Source organism: Lissotriton helveticus, chromosome 6 (assembly GCF_964261635.1).
Source record: "Lissotriton helveticus chromosome 6, aLisHel1.1, whole genome shotgun sequence".
NCBI lineage: Eukaryota > Metazoa > Chordata > Amphibia > Caudata > Salamandridae > Lissotriton > Lissotriton helveticus.
In genome coordinates this window covers 1468054116-1468072558 of record NC_136067.1, presented here as the reverse complement: position 1 = coordinate 1468072558, position 18443 = coordinate 1468054116, and the positions used below count along the sequence as shown (strand labels likewise).

Below are 18443 nucleotides of genomic sequence, written 5' to 3'. Positions count from 1 at the left end.
TTATTAATTTAGTCTGCTGTGTCCGTTGCTCCCTGCTGCGCTCTGGTGCTCTGCTGGTGGCCAAGTTGCAACTAGGGTCGGCTGATATCCAGGTATTTCCAGAGGCATATCTGCCACTAGTGAAGCAGGTAGAGTGGCACCGGGGCCCACAGGCTTTCAGTGCCCACTGAACTCTGAGTATTGCTGTAATTTATAATTCAAACATCAGCCGAGGGCAGTTCTTTCGTTGCAGGAGGGTATATGATACACTCGCTATGTTATTTGTATTTATACAGTGCCTGGTTACACTGCCCCATTGTGTCCCCGCGCTAAGGTAACAGCCATAGAGCCCAAAAGCCACATCTAACATAGCCAGATGACATTAGATTAAATTACAGGAAACAGATAGGTCTTCAGACCTTTCCGAAAGGTGGATTCAGATTCCTCCAGCCGGAGATTCTGAGGAAGGGTATTCCACAACTGGGCCGCTACATATCGAAATGAGCGGCCACCCATCCTAGATCTCCTAATCTTAGGGATATGCACCATTCCTCTCCCACTTGATCTAAGCAGTCTAGTAGGTACATAGGGCGTAAGAAGGTCGTGCAAATACACAGGGCCCTTCTTCTGTAAAATCCGGTGGCTTACACACATGGCCTTGAACTTCACTCTCTCCCTAATGGGAGGCCAGTGCAAGGAGGCAAGCGCTTTCTTTGCAGACGCTCTCCTAGGTAACATAAGAACAAGTCTTGCAGCTGCATTCTGGATACCCTGCAATTTCCATATGCACTTGTCAGTGGCACCCAAATACAGGAGATTGCAGTAGTCCAAGCGCGAAGTCACCAGGGCATGCACCATGATCTTTCTAGATGCAATGGGAAGGGTGTCCAGGGTCTTCGATAGACCTCGTAGGATGCCAAAACAGGCCCCTGTCACCCGCCTGGTGTGGTAATCAAAAGACAGCTTATTGTCCAGCCATACGCCGAGGTTCTTTGCTTGTTCACACGGTGTCGGGGTAGAGCCCAACGTCTGAGGTCACCATGCCGATGACCAAACTGACGGAGCCTTCCCTATTACCAGTACATCGGTCTTGGTACCATTTAGCTTCAGACAATTACTTGCCATCCACTCAGCCAGTTCTTGCAGGCACGACAAGAAGTTAAAGGCAGCATCGGACCGAGCCCGAGTCAGGGAGACCACAAGCTGAGTGTCATCATCGTAGGACAGGGCATTAATCCCAAACGTATCCTCAATTATTGCCAGGGGGGGCGACAAAGATTGTACAAGGTCGGACTCAGGGTTGAGCCCTGAGGCACCCCCTGCATCAGCTTGATGTTCCTGGAGTAATGGGCCCCTTGCATAACTTGAAAGCTCCGCTCGGTCAGAAAAGATTCCATCCATTTCAGAGCCCTATCAATAACACCACCTCTCTTTAAAGCCTGCAACAGGGTATGCTGGGCGACAGTGTCAAACGAGGCACTTAGATCTAGCAGAATTAGTGCCGCTGTTTGCTACAGGCATGTTCCCCTGCTAGTAGTGTAAATTAAGTGGGACGTGGGCGCTTGGACTTTACTCTCGCTGCTGTACTGGGCATGCCACTATAACACTGGTTACCTTCACACGCAAAGCCTGTGAGGACAACACGGGGTGTTACTTCATCTTTCACTTCACGATTAGAGTTTCACCAAATTTGCACGGGGTATCTAGCCTTCAACTTTGCAGCTACATTTGTAAAAATTCCAGTTAACTAGTCACAAGAGGTCTGCACAGCCAGCAGCTGAAAATCCAGCTTCATTTTGGCTCTTGTTGAAAAAATATAGACACAGCTCCCTTAGCCTAGAACTGACCCCTGTTCTGTCAGCCAGCGACCGCAGAGATCACAAGGTCAGTCGCTGCCTGTCTTCAAAACGTAAGCAATGCACCCACAGGCCTTTATATAAACACTCCTGTCTAGCGCCTAACCACTACTGCACATTTACCCAAAGCAGCACTTTGATCTTCTTCCTACACCCATTTAATTCCTCTGCACGGTCGGTCGAGTTAATGGCAAAATGCAGATTCTTCTAAAAACAATGGTTTGCCACCAGACCAAGGGTCAGCTGACTATCCATCCATAACCCCATTTCCCAAGCATTCTTCCCTTGCTGCTATTTCCAAAAATAAATATTACTCCCCCATGTCACCATTTTAAGGAAGTATGAGTATTTGTAAACAGTATTTAGCCCCATTTTGAAACAACACTCCCTTTACAACCTAATTGTGTCCTAATCTCGCCAACCATGCAACCCCATTTCCAGTCTAATCCACGGACCTAACAGCCCCCACAGCCAAACCATGCCTTAATCTATCTCCAATCTAGCCCTTAACCTAATTATCCCAAACAGGCTTTACTCGAAAAATCAACAGTGCGCCTTGATCATCAAGCCACTGACAGGCGCCCTGTCTGTCTTACAAAATTAAATCAGCCCCCTAGCTCCCCATCAGCCCTCCTTCTCTCACTATAAATGATTAACGTCCACTGCTTTGTGCTGCTCCCTATCCCAGCCCCACAGTGCCAGCTCCGCTTCCTCTCCCTCCTTCCCGGCCGCCCCTGTTCACTCCCCACACATTCCTATCTTTTATCTTCCACTGGGACTGGCCACTCTCCTCTATTTATCTACCTCTTCTCCCTGGAAGCCGTGCTCACAGGAAGGAAATAACAAGCATTTGCAATTCAATAGGTCTTACATATTAGTGACAGTTTGAGCTATTGATGTTGCAAATCAAAATGTTTGTTAGATTTATTTACTTTTTTAAATACTCCAGCAGTAGCATAGGTAATAAAATAAATTCCACCAAGCAAGGCAAGGGTGCATTACCTTATGTGCTAATAAAGGTCCCTTTACAACTCCACAGGGTCACCTAGTAACAGCCTGTGGTACTACACCCTTTCCTCGCTTTGTGGAATTTCTTACATATGCTTCTGCTGGTTGAACAAAAAATAAATCTAACAAATATTATCATTTGAAACGCCAATAGCTCAAACTTAACATAATGCGAGGCCTATTGCATTGCAAATGCTTGTCTTTGTTAACCTGTTGCAGCCATTTTGTGTGCTCTGTAGAGGTAAAACTAAGATCTTTCCCTAACCTGGAATTCTAAATCGTGGGAGGTTATCTTAGAATTATATCCATCAGGATGAAGTGCATCTACTTGCCTTCGGTCAGGAGTAGAGCAAGTGAGTCCTAGAGATGGCTAGGCAAAGTGGCAACATATGTGCCAGTCTCGTTTCTGCAGAGACCTATGGGTGGAGGAAAGCTCAGATTGTTTCAGTTGAGCTCATTGACATCATCGCAATATATGAGGCTTATTGTCTTTTGTTCCTTGCTCAGATCCGGCAATCACCTCCGATGTTAAAAGGAGGACCAGGGGCAGTTTGATAGTACTGGCCAGTACTGGATAGTACTCTTATGCTGAGGAATATGCGGGAGGGGGGTAGGGGCTGTTCTGTTTACATTGCTGGCGCTGAAGAAAATAAGGGAGGGGGGGGTTGCGGTCAGGACTACATTGGGCGTTCTCCGATTACCTTAGAGCCACCTTCATGAGTTCTTGCTTCCGCGGCGCTCGTTCTCGCTTGCTGCGCTCCTCCTCTACAGCCAGGGAAGCTTCCTGAGCTTCATTGTGCTTCGCTCCGGTGCCTGTAATTCGTGAGCCGTTCTGGAGATCTCGATGACTACAAAAGTGTTTAAAACTACTCCGCTCTTTCTCAGAAGGTGACCTGACCTCCTGAGTGCTCCGAGGACAGCTCCGTTTAAGTCTCTTGTGCTCCGCTCCAGTGCCTGCAAATCGCTGGAAGCTCGGGAGACTGCATTGAATTTCAAGACGTTTAAGACTCTTCTGCTCTAGCCAAGAGGGTGTCCCGACCTCCTGAGTGTTCCGCATACAGCTCTGTTAGTGAGTCTCCCCAGTCGTTGGTGTGGGGGGAGGCATCCCGTACTCTTTGAGCGCTTCAGAGTCAGCCGGTGACCCGAGCTCCGGGATGGAGAAGGTTGGAGGACCTGGGTGTATGTTCATGCGATAACTTTTCCGCCCAGGACACATTGCACTTTATTTTCTGTTGTGAGCACTTTTTGCATATTCTGAAGCGATTTATCCTCCCAATTTTAAAAGACAAAGGCTTTTTACAAGTAAAACCAACACTTATATTTACAGCTGCTATCCAATGTCTGGGAGATTTTGAGTATAGCAAGTTTTCTTACTGCGGCAGTTAGAATAAGGAGGAAAAAATTAGTGATTTTTATGATCTAGCTTACAAAAATTAATTTTAACAAATTGAGTTTTTTTTTATAATGTTACATTTTAGATTTTGTCCTTGATTATCCAATGTTTACAATTAATGGAATATCTTTGCTGCTAATTAGTTTTTTATAAATGTAAATTTTGTGTATAGAATGCTTTTATGGTTTTAATTAACCAAATAAAGTACTTTTGACTGACTAACTCGAGCCCATCGGAGGGGCCAGCAACCGAGAGAGGATCACCCTCAGCTACCAACAGCCTGCAATGGCAAGCCGGTGGGGATCGTTCGTTGTTGCAACGATATCCTTGTCCTTAGGCGCCAGGCTCTGTCGTCGCGCCGGATGGAGCTGTCCTTTGAACTCCGGCACCTGCAGTCTGCCCTGTTGATTTAGCGGTAAGAAAATGTTCCTGTTACTCTTAGGGTAGTTTTCTTTGTTTCAGTTTGTTGGGGGGGTTTCGATGGGCCAAATTCAGGGTTATTTAGATAAAGAGATCCCTTAGCTTGCAGAGCTCTCCTAGTCAGCTCCTCTCCCATCAGCCATCTTGTCCTGTCCTGACTATGTCCGGACTATAACATCCCTGTAAGCTTAGGTTTTTTCAGTGAATATCTAAAGTTTTTTTACTTTTTTTCCCTAGCTATAACAGCCCTGTAACCTTTGGTTTCGCACCAGCAATTTGAAGTCTGTGCCCTTCTGTATCTCTCTAGATAGATATATATATATATATATATATATATTCAAACTGGATTTCCTTCCTCAACCTCCCAACGGCGATGAAGAAGGCGCGAACTCCACTTGGATTTGGCGTGAGAATCTTTTATTGCTGCTCACTTACAAAGTCATTACGCGTTTCAGTCGGATGGACCGACCTTGATTATATATATATATATATATATATATATATATATATATATATATATATATATATATATATATATATATATATATATATATATATATTTACATATATATACATATATATATATGTATATATAGATCATTCAGATACAACAGGATGGAGTTAAAAATAGTAAATCTATATTTAACTTTTTGCACTTACCACCCTCGTATTTTTGAATTCAATATTTAGGTCTCAGTATAGTGGTAAACCATGATTTACCACTTGATATTCCAGGCTAAAATCATTTATGCATAATCACAGAAGCATGGCATATGAAATACTCACAAACCAGGTCTGGTTTTAATGCACAAAGCAGCTGGGGATCGGATTAGTATTTTTAACCAATCATGATCAGAGTAGAACAGACTCAGTATGAAAATTGCACATCAGTTTCAGTGAGCTATACAATTAAACACTGACAAATTGTATTTCGCTCTAAACTGGGTGACGGATAGGGTTTGAGTTTTCACAAATAGATCTCCGAAAGATAAAATATAGCCTCAGCAGTATAAAAAAGCATTAAACAACCTGGACCTACTTTACTCAAAGTAAAAATGGCTGGCTTAAGTATCTAAACCTTAAAACAAACAGAGAAGACATCAGTTAGTTTAACATACTCGCGTCACATTTCTAAAACCTCTATTATTGTCAAGGATTCCCGGTCTCCGGCGGCGCAACGTGGTACTACCGCGCAGAACGGCAGAGAAGCCCGGAAGCAGCAGGTGGATCAGGTGGATCAGGAACTACCAGTACCAGCATGCCTAGCGCGATCAGCGCGCGTACCAGAAACGCCTATTTAAAGCGCACAGGAGCAAGGGACGGCGTGGGATATTGAGATCCTTGCCGGCCTCCTTGTTTCCTGTAGAGACCTTGCTGTTTCCAGGCGCCGGACCAGCGTTGTTCGCGGAAGACACCGGACCTGAGTTTCGGAGGCTACAGTTCCGCGACGGAGGTAAGACAGAGCGGCTGCTCGTTTTACTGTCACTCTTGAGGAGTCTTGGTAGAGTGTTGATTTCTACGCACCCGGGACAGGATAGGGCAGAGACGCACACCATGGAGGTGGTTGCCGCGTCTCTGCTGGGGATTATTGATTCCGGTGTATCAGGGAGGAACCGGAGGGTGTAGGTGCCGTAACAACACCAGTGCACCACACCGGAAAGACAAGTGGATACTAACCAACCGTCTGCAAGAGCTGAAGGTGGAGCGGCTGCTCCCTTCCTTGCTCACAGGACCTTACGGTAGAGTGCCCGGCTGGGCATTTCCGGGGGCGTTCAAGCTCCCTTCCTTGCTCACAGGACATTACGGTAGAGTGCCCGGCTGGGCATTCCCAGGGGCGTTCAAACAGCGCAAAAGGCCGTAGCAACTGGCGCTCCCACGCAGTGGACCGAGCCAACCCCATTAGCCTAATTTGAACGGCATTGTCGGCCGTTGCTCTGCACAGTGCCCTCCGCTGAGGAATACCGGGACCGGTATTCATGCGGAGGACGGTTGGACCTAAGCCCTGCTGAAGGACCTGGGCGGCTAATGGGTATCGTTATACTTATTGTTTATTTCTAGGTTGACTAGAGGTTGTGGGGGAATTCCGCACACAGCAAGACAGTAGTTCGCTATTTACTGTGGCCAGCCTGGGGAGGCATTTCTGGTGGCCGTCCTTAAGAGCGGATGTCCGGAGGTGGGCATTCTCGCACGTAGTGGCCCTTCTTGCCGCAGTAGAAACAGAGGCCTTGTTTGCGGCGTGCTTCTTTTTCGGTGGCGGTCAGGCTGGCACGAATGGCTCAATATCCCACGCCGTCCCTTGCTCCTGTGCGCTTTAAATAGGCGTTTCTGGTACACGCGCTGATCGCGCTAGGCATGCTGGTACTGGTAGTTCCTGATCCGCCTGCTGCTTCCGGGCTTCTCTGCCGTTCTGCACGGTAGTACCGCGTTGCGCCGCCGGAGACCGGGAATCCTTGACAATTATAACTTCTATGAGGGTATAGGTTGAGTTACTGAACACATTGGATAGCACATAAAAATTTCCAGTTAGACCTTGCCATCTCCAGGTCGTATTGGTATTGCTATGCTGTAAATGGACCTGCTGTATAATTACCTCCACATGAAACATGTTAGTGCGGAGAACCAGCTTTATTTAGAAACAATAACCTCAGGGAGAGAGAAGTGGAGCGACTGCTCTCAATTGCAAGTGCATAGTCTCTGCCAACAGAAAATAATGGCAGAGACTCGTGCACACAATTCAAACCCCCAGCTCACGCACAGCCAGGCTCGCTCCTGAGAGCATCTTGGGACCTTAAAAGCTCACAGAGCTGTCACACCCGACAACACATCTCCCTTTTGTATAACCATAATGCATTTATAAAATTAACAATATAAATTTGTAGCTATACAATATGGAAACACTGATATATCAACAAAACAGTATCTAAGTTGAAATTGTATAAATTAACAAATTGCAAGCAGAAAGACATTTAAAAATATTTCAGAACCGATACTGTCCCAGATAATAAATTGAAAAAAATAAACATCTAAATATAAGCTTTCATCCAGTAGGGTGTGGTTTGTGTTCGTTCACTTGATCTATACCTATGTTTTATCGGAGTTAACTTTTGTTTTGTTCTGAAACATGTTCTAGAAACATTCTGAGCTATTTTGATCAAACTTTCTTTCTCACATTTAACCAAAATCGTTAAAGTTAACCGGAGCAAGTGAAGATTTATTCCACTGCCTTCCTCCTTCTACACAAATTGCAATAATTCTTTTAGGATTGATGAATTTCACATGATCTTTCCTGACTAAACTCGAAATCTTAATTCTTACAAAGTAACCTATTTGAAAGTTCGTAAAATGTTCCTTTTTCATTGAGTTGTACCAGGAATACATTTAGTCTGCTGTCTTATTTACAAACTCCTCAACTTTTGTTTTGCAGGATTGACAATTGTAAGATAACTTATTTCTCTCAACCCAATGTGGTTCTACTAAAGTGAAAGGAGTTTGCCCTTTAAATGCTTGCAAAGGGGTTTCGCATAATAGGAATTTAACATGTCTTAAATATAAAATACAGGGTGTAGATTTTTGGATAAAGTTAGCCTTATGGTGCTAATAATAGGTTTATTTCCTTTACGGTGACAAAGACTAGGACGTCTATGGTCAATACAATTTTCTTTAAGAAATGTAACTATGGCATCCGATGTAAATTTTAGCCCATTATCTAGAATTAAAACATTTGCAATACCTTCATGTGGGGGTGGTGGGGTGAGGGAGAGAGGGGAGAGAGAAATCACACATTTTCGCTTTCTGCTTAACATCAAAATCTATTTTTGGCCACCAATAAGTTTAACATAATATTTTGTGTTCAAATGCTCTATATGAGTTACATCTAATACACTGTTTCTTAAATAACAAGGGGGTACTAACCACTCTCCCCTGTGAACAGTACCATAAATTAGAGACAGTACAGACGACATTTCAGAAAAAATCTGCAAATCACCTGAAAGATATCTTTCTTTAGGTCAACTGTCAGTGTAAAATTTCGTAGCTTTAAACAATTGATATCAGATAGAGTGCCGCAATCCAGTCTGTTTTGGAAATACAAGACTGATTTTCAAAAGTGACTGAAGCAATTACACACTCTTCCAAATCATTTTCAGTTTCTGTATCTTCCTCTATAATTGAAAAACAAGATAGGAAATCAGTCCTTTTGTTAGTGCAGCCTGGCACATGAACCACAAGAAAGTTGTATCCCAATAATGTCATGGTAAGTCTTGCAGTTAGTTTCTCATATTTATGAGATGGTCTGCTCAAAATGTATGCCAAAGGCTTGTGATCAGTTCTAAGCTGGAAATGTATTCTCCATTATAATTTCCTACATTTTTGCACAGCTCGTGCAGGCTAACATTTCTTATTCAATAACCAAACACGGTTTTTCAGAATCTTTCAAAACTCTAGTAACAAAAGCAACTGTATAGAAATTTGTGGGTAACTAGAACTTCAAATCTCTGTTGCTGGCATCTACTGTGACACATACTGTAAGACCTGGAACATATGGCTGTAATAAAGGTGCTTGTAACAAAACCGATTTAAGGTGAATAAAAGCCTCCTTTTGTTGAGGATCGCAGGCAAAGTGCACTGTTTTCTAAAGTAGCTCAGTAATAGATCCAAAATTTAGAAGAATTTTAGCACATAAGCCAATGAAATACATTACCTGCTCTCTATTTGCTTGGTTCTGGAGCCTCTTCAATGGCTTTGTTCAAACCAGGTTTATAAATAATTTCATTTGCACTACCTATGTGGCCCAAGTACTCTAGCTGGGTTTGATCAAAACTACATTTGTCATGTTTCAAATTTCACCACTAAGTTTTCAAACCCTGCACTCAAACTGTGAATATGTTCATGGGGATTCTCACGTACTACTAATACATTTGATTGAAAAACTAACAATCCATCCATTATGCTCTGAAAGTGGCAGATGCCAATTTAAAAGACATCCTTTTCAACTGGAAAACACCCTTCTATGTAACAAAAGCTGTGAGATACTTGGATAACTCCGGAAGAGCATTTTGATAGCAAGTAGATCTTAAATCCAATTTGTAAAATATTTTTGCACCATTCAAATTTACCATCAAATCTTCGATTGTAGGCAGCGAGTGGGCAGCAATCCAAATATTTTTGTTTAATGGCCGTAGGTCAAAACACATGCACATTTCAATAGCTATTACAAAAGGTGAAGCAAAGTAGAGCTATCAAAGGGTTCAATAACACGCTGTACTTAGAATTACTTTAAGGCATTGGATAAATAATCCCTAATGCTTAAGGGGACACGTCTCAATTTGTGCTGAATAGGTATAGCATCTTCTTTAAATTTAATCTGCAATTCAAAATCTCTTAATAATCCCGAACTATCCTCAAATAACACATCATACTCCTTAATGAACCTGCAAATGAAAATCATCCTCATTAGTGATACGATGAACACAAGCTATAGTGTCTGATGTACAACCTATTTTGTGCCATCCCAGAATTTCATGCACAAGCTCAGAAAAATACATGACCTTTTTGCTTTTGCCAGGTAAAAGAACAACCTCTAACAACCTGTAACATAGACTTAGACAGTGAAGCATATATTCTGGTAACTAATTGTAGATACAAAACAACCAATGAGGTCGATGTTTTAGCTTGAAAAGATTCATTCATGAGATCAGGAATATGCCTCGTTATCCCGCAGTCTTTTTCCCCGCAGGGAATTACAACGCGGTTGTTACAACGACCGCGTTGTAATTCTGCATACCATTACCCCGCAAGTCGTAACAACGCGGAGAGGAAGTGGTGGATGTTTGGAATAGTCTAATTTACTATTCCAACAACAGTCTGGGCGGACATTAGGGAAGGTGTTGGATTTTTAATCCAACATCTTCTCCCCCCTCCACAATTCGTCGTTCCGACTTGCGGAGTAATGGTATGCGGAATTAAAACGCGGACGTTGTAATGACCGCGTTGTAATTCCCTGCGGGGAAAAAAGTTTTGTGGTGAACATTGTTCACCTGATATCAGGATCTTCAAGTAGTTCACCTTTCCGAAATTGATCAAATGTATAATGAGTGAGGTTAGTTACCCTGGCTCTTGAATCCATTACCAACTTGACTTTTTTCCCCCTCCCACAACTATATAAGCAGTGGGATTCTCCCAAAATGTAAGATCCATAGAATTAACATTCAGCGCTACATCTTTTAAACTAGTCAGTATTTCATTTTTGTCTGAAGATTCTTCTATTTCATTCACTTGACCTTTCTTTTTTATACACACTTTAGCAAAATGGCCCTAAACACCACACGGATTACAATTTCTCTTAAATGGAGGCCACTGTTTGAAATTAGCTGCATGACGTGGAGATACGCAATAAAAACATGCACAAAATCTGTTGTGTAAAATATTATCTTTTGACTAAGATTTGAAAGATAAAGACGTCGTTTGGCAGCTTGCTTTTTATATTTAGTACTGATTCATCAGCATTTTTCCTTAAGATTGTCATTTCTGACTGCGAATGATCAATCATAAAAGCACCATCAACCCCATCAGAAAGAGATAATATTTTAAAAGAAAGTAGTTTCTCTTGGATGGGCTTGTTATGACATCTGACAACCAACAGGTCTTTTTTGAGCTGTTCAGAAAAGTTTTCTAACTCACAGTTTGCTGTTAAAATTATTAAAGCTGTGGCATAAAATTCCGCGGACTCTTCCTGTTTTTTTTCTTCAGAAAAAAAACCGTAAACAGTGTATGACAATGCTTTTTTGTGTATCAAACCTCTTCTCTAATCTTTTTTCAGCTTCTTGAAATTCATCCAGCTCTTCTCCTTTCAAGAGGAGTACACACAGGTAAATGTTAAAAAAATACAATGGCTTTCTTTTCGTAGGAAGTGCTCTTAAACAATTTCTTTCCTTTCTGTTCTATAGCGTTGTGCACTAATAGCACCAAGATAGACAGTAAATGACCTGTCCCAATCCTTCTACTTGATAATTGGTTCACCAGGTAAATCCAAAAAAGGAAGAGGAGAACCACAGCTTGCATTTTTAATAAATAAAGTATTCCAAAAGCGAATTGTAAAATTACCAATAAATAGTGTCAAAGATGACATGATATGATGACAAAATAATAATAATGTGTTGCACAGTAAGAAATGCACTTGTAAGATTTTCCAAATAGGCGCGATTGTATGATTCCACAACTATATATTTGGTTCCACAACCAATAAGTAAATTCACAAAACAGCTCATAAGCATGATGATTATTTAAACTAAAATATTGAGTTTGTAATGGTAGTAATAAATCTATTTTATACAGGCATGCACATCACTGTTGTGACGTTCGGGATGATTACAATAGCAGGAGGAAACATGAAGCACTCCTCAAGCAGCAGAAGATGGAAAGAGTCTCAAGCAGGATCAATGCAGCGTGGAAACAAGTTCTGAGGTTGTGCAGCTTGTCGCAAAATATGCTGTTTAAATACTTCTGCATGAAACAGGTAAGTATGGAGTACCAGCTTTATTGAAATATAACAACCTCAGGGAGAACGTAGTAGAGCGATCTCTCTCAATCTCAAGTACGCAGTCTCAGCCAACAAAAAATAAAGGCAGAGACTTGCACACACATAATCCAACCCCTGTGCACTGCCGGCAGCCCGATCGCATGAACAGCTCGCGACCTACAAAGCTGCCAAGTGCTATGGCAGGACCCTCTTAAGCATGGTATTCTAATGTGACAAAGTAAAGCCCCTGTGGTAGGCGACTAAGCCGGAAATATTTGGGCTTACTATTAGAATTCGACTATCAGCATAGGCTTGCTTTAGCGTCTTTTCTGATCCTCCAACATCAAAGATTCGGTTTTGCTTCAAGTGCATTTCTATGCAACTGGAAAATTACTGAAAGCTTATCTCACTACTCCTGGTGAGCATAAGTATACCACACGTAAAGATAAGAAGCCAACTCACTAAGCCGGTCTCATTTCCAGAACGTTTCGTACAAGAAATTCGGAGACAAGAACTATATATTTACAGGTAAACGGTCTTTGATGTAACAATACTACAGAAATACCTACAAACAGAAAACACTACCTACCTAGTACACGGCATGCACCAACATCTGTTAGCAATCCAGTCCTGATATTGGCAATAGGAGTTGTTTTCTGACCTCTCTATTTTTCTGTCTCCTTCCAACCACGCAAGTGTTTTTTTCTCTCTTTTCTTTCTGAGAGGTATTCAGCTCACAGCTCAACTCACAATTCTACCTCCTTCAAAAGGAGCTATGTTCAAAAATATATACCACAAATTCCTAAAGATAAATTCTTTGGCAAACCAGATATGGCCAATCAAAATGTATGCACAGCGGTCACAATTAAAGCATACTTACTAAAATAAAAAATTATTTAAAAAAAAAAAACGTACTTAAATAAAAGAATATTTACTCCTGGCGTCTGCCCCATCCCTCTCTATAGGTCTAAACCTGTCACGACTACCATCTTGTATGACTATTGATAGTGTAGGTTTCGGAGTGCTGATTCGGTCATGTTGTCTATTTTCTTGTCGTATTATCTCTTTTATTTTATTTTCTGTATTACGATTATATAAAAAGAGTGGAACAAAGCATAAAACTGCGTAAATATGAAACCTAGAGTGACATGCATTGTTAATGAGCATTCTTTAAACTGTATTTTTAGACTATTCATGAAATCCATAGTAGGAAAAAGAAATAGCGACTTCCCTTCCAGCCATGATTCTGGCTCACAGAAGTAATGTGTAGTCAGGCGATATGACAACCAGCATGCACACCAATAATCTCCATTCAGCCCCAGAACCAGAAATAATCTTTTTGTCTTGGACTGAACTTAGTGTACATTGTATGATGATGCTGTGAACCTTGTCAGTTACAAACATGCATTTGTTCCTTACTTTATGAATAAGCGTGTATAATTACTTACTGTTTGTTGCTTGAACACTTTCCTCTATTTTGCAATACAATTTGAGCTCGGAAACCAGCCAGGCGCAGACCTTTGTGTATTCTGGTGAAGTGGCACCACTCGAGGAGGCTTGACAGAGGGCACCTTCTTCCAGCAAGGGCCCTTTGTAACTTTTGGAGGGAAACACAAATTACTCAGTACATACAATTAACATTAAAGTGCATAACATAAAATACAGTTGAGTTGGTTTCTCTAAACGTGTGTTGATGGTTTCTGTGCGTTAGTATGAATACATAAACACCATTAAATGGAACACTTGAGGTCAATGATTAAGCAATTCATACTTCAAAAACCTTGCTCTGGGGGAGTGGGTGAGGCAGAGGGGTTCACAGGGAATGTCGGCTTTCTTCTATTTTTGTATCTCTCCTTTGTACCAAATGCCTCCCATTCATGCAAGAGTGTTTATCATTATGGCTATGTGCCATTTGATTCTCATCTTAACATCCCACAAAATGAGCGCTTGTGGGGGCCTTCTGATGAATGATGCTATTCTACTGCTGTCCAGTTTAGCACATGACCTTGGTTCTTGGGGATCCCCCATATCGCACTCTGAAGAGCACCCCTCACCCAGGTTACGACCCAGAGCTTCTATTTGATTACACAGTAAAGTGAACTTCTAGGGCCAGATTTAAGTCATAAGCATTTTGCAACTTCCTAACTGCAACTTTTTGCGACTCGCAATTAGGAAGTCTTAAAATGTGATGTATAACAGTGTCTCAGACACTGTTTGCAATTCCCAAATGTGACGCAAGGTTCTGCCTCATTAATGGTCACGAAGCAGGTCGCATTTTGCGACCCATTGGGAATGGCCTGTAATCACAGGGATGGTGGCCTGCTGGATCAGCAGACCACCATACCTGTGATTGCTTTTTAAATAAAGCTATTTTTTGTATGGAAAGGCAGCCGTTTTCCTTAAAGGAAAAAAAGATACATTTAAAAAATGAAAATGAAAAGCTACATTTTCATTATTTAAGAGTAGGCAGTGGCCCGTGGGATCACTGCCTGATCCTAGAAAATGTTGGTGCCCACATTCACTAAGGGGAAGGGGTCCCTTGGTGACCCCTTCCTGTTTGCGAATGGGTAACCACCTCCTTCATGAAGCCAGTAAAATATGAATATTCAGCGACTGCATTTCGGTAGCAAAACATTAATACATGCCCCTGCCATTCGCAATTAGGAAAGGATGCCCTTGGCATGCCCCTTCCTAATACGGACTCACAAACCCTATTTTGCGAGTCGGTAACAGGTTACCAACTCACACAATAGGGCTAGAACATGCTAAAAGGCGTTTTAGCGGTCACAAACAGCCCGATTCTCCCTTTAAGATCACTAAAACTGCTGTATTTCTGGCCCCTAGGCACTAAAATCAGCACTTTCAATGGCTGCTATATGCATAGGCTTAATAGAAGGTAAGTTACTTAACTGCATTTAAATTCCCTATTGGTGAAGGAGTGTTTTGTGACAAACACCTGCTATGCACCTGGTAGAACATCATTACAGTAATACTGATGAGGGACACCCGATTGTGAACTTTTCATGTAGGCAGATAGATCAGACAAGTACACTCTAATGTACGTGTAGGTAAATTATCACGAAGCAATTTAAAATGTTAATATAAGATGCAATACTATTTGAATGACAAATTTGGGTACATTGTTGTGCGAGAACTGCTTCACGTTTCCTAGCGCCACCGAAAGGACTGCCCTAGCGCTATACCTAGCCGCACCCGCTTCGCGGGTGCCGCTGGGCCGTCTGGGGACTTTGTGCACTGGTTTGTGTGCGTGGCAAGGCGGGTTGAGCAGCGGAGCAGGGACTCAAACTTCCAGGAGTCCCTGCTGGAATTACAACACCTGCCCCAGCGTCAACACCGAGACCCGCCCCCCACCGCGAAACAGGTTAAAAGCCCTATATCGCTTCACGGACTTTGGGACATTGTTGTGTGAGAACTGCTTCACGTTTCCTAGCGCCACCGAAAGGACTCCCCTAGCGCTATACCTAGCCCGCTGCGCCGTCTGGGGACTTTGTGCACTGGTTTGTGTGCGTGGCAAGGCGGGTTGAGCAGCAGAGCAGGGACTCAAACTTCCAGGAGTCCCTGCTGGAATTACAACACCTGCTCCAGCGTCAACACCGAGACCCGCCCACTACCGCCTGATCACCATATAAATATACTACAGTCTACCGCTGCGCGGGAGCGCCGGGCGAAAGCCGGGCAAAGGGCGGGCCCTGTTAGGCCCTCGGAGGACGAGGGAGGCTGGGCTGGGCTCACCCTCTTTCATTTCCCAGCTGGCGATTTGACGCATAGGATGCATAGAGATTTCTTTCATACAACTTGAAGTAAGATGCCTCTAGTATAACTATCACTCTGTATCTTTTGTTATAAATGTCCGGTTTGACCTTGCTCTTGTTTTATTCTGTTCATTGTTATTGTTAGATTTCTATCGGTAGCCTAGTTGGTCCTCTTACTCAATAACTTTGAATTTTGTGTTAATTTTCTGTTTGTACAATGTCAGTCACTCAAGAAGAAACATCATTTCCCCCAGGAGGAACTAATCGAGGTCCGCTAGATAATTATATTTTTAGGATTGGTAATAATGCTGATAGGGAGGCAATGCTCGCTGAGCGTCGGGCCGATAGACGCCGCTCTGTGGAGCTCATCAAGAACAAACGTTCGTCGATGGGTGCGATGACGCAGGCTGTCTCCCCAACTCCTAATCCTATTTGCAAAAAGGAGGGTTTTGGTGCATCCCCCATAGATAGCATTCCATTAATCTTTCAGGAGAGATCCTCTACTCTCCCAGTAATCAGTTCTCCAATATTAAATGTTTCATCACTCTCTGTTAATTTAATCCCTGAGGTAGAAATATTGTCAGACATTACACCACCGAAAAATAAATCTAATCAAAAGGAAAAAAAGATAAGTAAATTAACCTCGATTGTGGGCCCCCCCCCGAAAAAAAGACGAAAAAGAGGCAGTGCCCAGAATAAAATTAAAAATAAAATTACTAATACTAGCTCTGGGAATAATAAAGCTACAGTGGATGACCCACTACTAGCCTCTGTAGTAGCCACACCATCGCATATACCACCAAAAGATGCGTCTTCCACTGACCTAATGAGTAATATGGAACATTTAATTAAATCCCTCATTCTACCAATAGTAGAGAGGCTGAAAAGAATAGACTCACAATTGGGAATTTTGGAGCAAGTCATGGGGGAAATTAAAGAGGCCACAAAAGATTTAAAAAAGCCTATACCTGCTCCACATGAAATCTGTCCCAGTCCCAAAGAATACAAATAAAGATACAAATAAAGATGCAAGTAAAATCATGAACCCACCCAAAACTAAAGTTGCCAAATTAGTTTCCCCCAAACCAGTAGTAACCAATACAACTACGAAGCAGAAAGACAAGGAGGGCTTGGAACTTTGAAATCAAATCCTCCCCGTGGCGCTCCAAAAGTAAATGAGCTCTCGAGGTACATTCCATCGAAAAGGCTCATTGTGGAGTTGCCGCCGGAAGCAGTCCCATTCGTGGTGGTACTAACTGGAGTACCATCTTTGGACGAAGGGATTAATGAAGCCGAATATCAACTACGGAATAAAGTAATATACTGGCTAAAACAGAACCGTCCCCTCCCTCCAAATCTAAATGGGAAAATTTTGTATGTCAGACGCCTTCCATGGATAGGACATAGGAAAAAAGATATAAAGGGAGACATAATAATAATAAATTTCAAAGATAAAAGAGCAGTTGGTCACATTATTAACTGGATTCCGCACAATGTTAGTAACACCATAAATCCATGTGACCTTACATACTTCTACCCTAGAATTCCAACAGCACCAGTATCCAATGTCCTATCACTGTTTCAGTCTACTGTAAATCACATAGAACCTCCATTCCGAAATCAGAATGATTGGCTAGGACATTCACTTCTAGACCTAGAAGGTCACCCTAGGCCCTTAGCATATAAAGCTCGACCATTCTTCCAGTCTATTGGAAATTATAAAGACCTGTCGATCCAAAGGCAGACAGACTGGCCAAGGCAACCGTCCCTGAATCTGGAAGAACATCCTAGGTATCCGTTCTATCAATATTCCAAATACCTAATTCCACTTTACAACCGTTATGTTGCACTATCAGATATGGAGGGAATTGATTGACTTGATCAAAGGATGACAGTAGAAATTAGCTCTGAAAATAGTTCTGTTAGTCCACAAAAGGTTCCCCCCATGATCATTAACCAACAATTCGTAAATGACATCTTTTCTATTCAGTGCCCTAAGCCAGCCTGCATGAAAGACACAACGATTGTCCCTGCAATTACGATTGCAGGTCAAAATTTCCCTTCCCTAGCTTCCAAATCCAAACAGAATTGCCACTCAGGAATTGACAATACACTAAATCCAGTTATTGGGGACATAAAGGGGTAGAGACCAAGCATCGTATTTCTGTCTTTTTCTGGAATGTGGCAGGGCAGCGGGCAAAAGTGACTAATGACAAGTGGATAGATTTTATCCCAAATTTCGACATTCTAGCACTTCAGGAGACGTGGGCATGCGATGTCATACATATAGAGGGATATAAGACCTATTTCTCGCCTGCCAAACAATCTATTTCGGGCAGAGCGAAAGGGGGCTTAACAATCTACGTCTCAAACCTTCTTAATATGACTAAAGTTGTAGCCATTAAATTAGACCCACATTTCCAGATTCTATGGATATGCCTTAACAAGGAAATTTTCCTTGTGGTTAATTTTTACAATAACCTCACAGTTCTAGATGC

The 18443-nt window shown here is 42.3% G+C and overlaps 1 protein-coding gene across 1 annotated transcript in view; it reads right to left on the bottom strand.

Moving 5' to 3' along the window:
* The window catches only part of FAM98A (family with sequence similarity 98 member A), a 360584-nt gene that overhangs the window by 239267 nt on the left and 102874 nt on the right, over positions 1-18443 (bottom strand). Inside the window, exon 2 of the mRNA XM_078649277.1 lies at positions 13621-13769. Within this exon, the coding sequence (XP_078505403.1) occupies positions 13621-13769 (149 nt within the window). The remainder of the gene's footprint in view (positions 1-13620; positions 13770-18443) is intronic.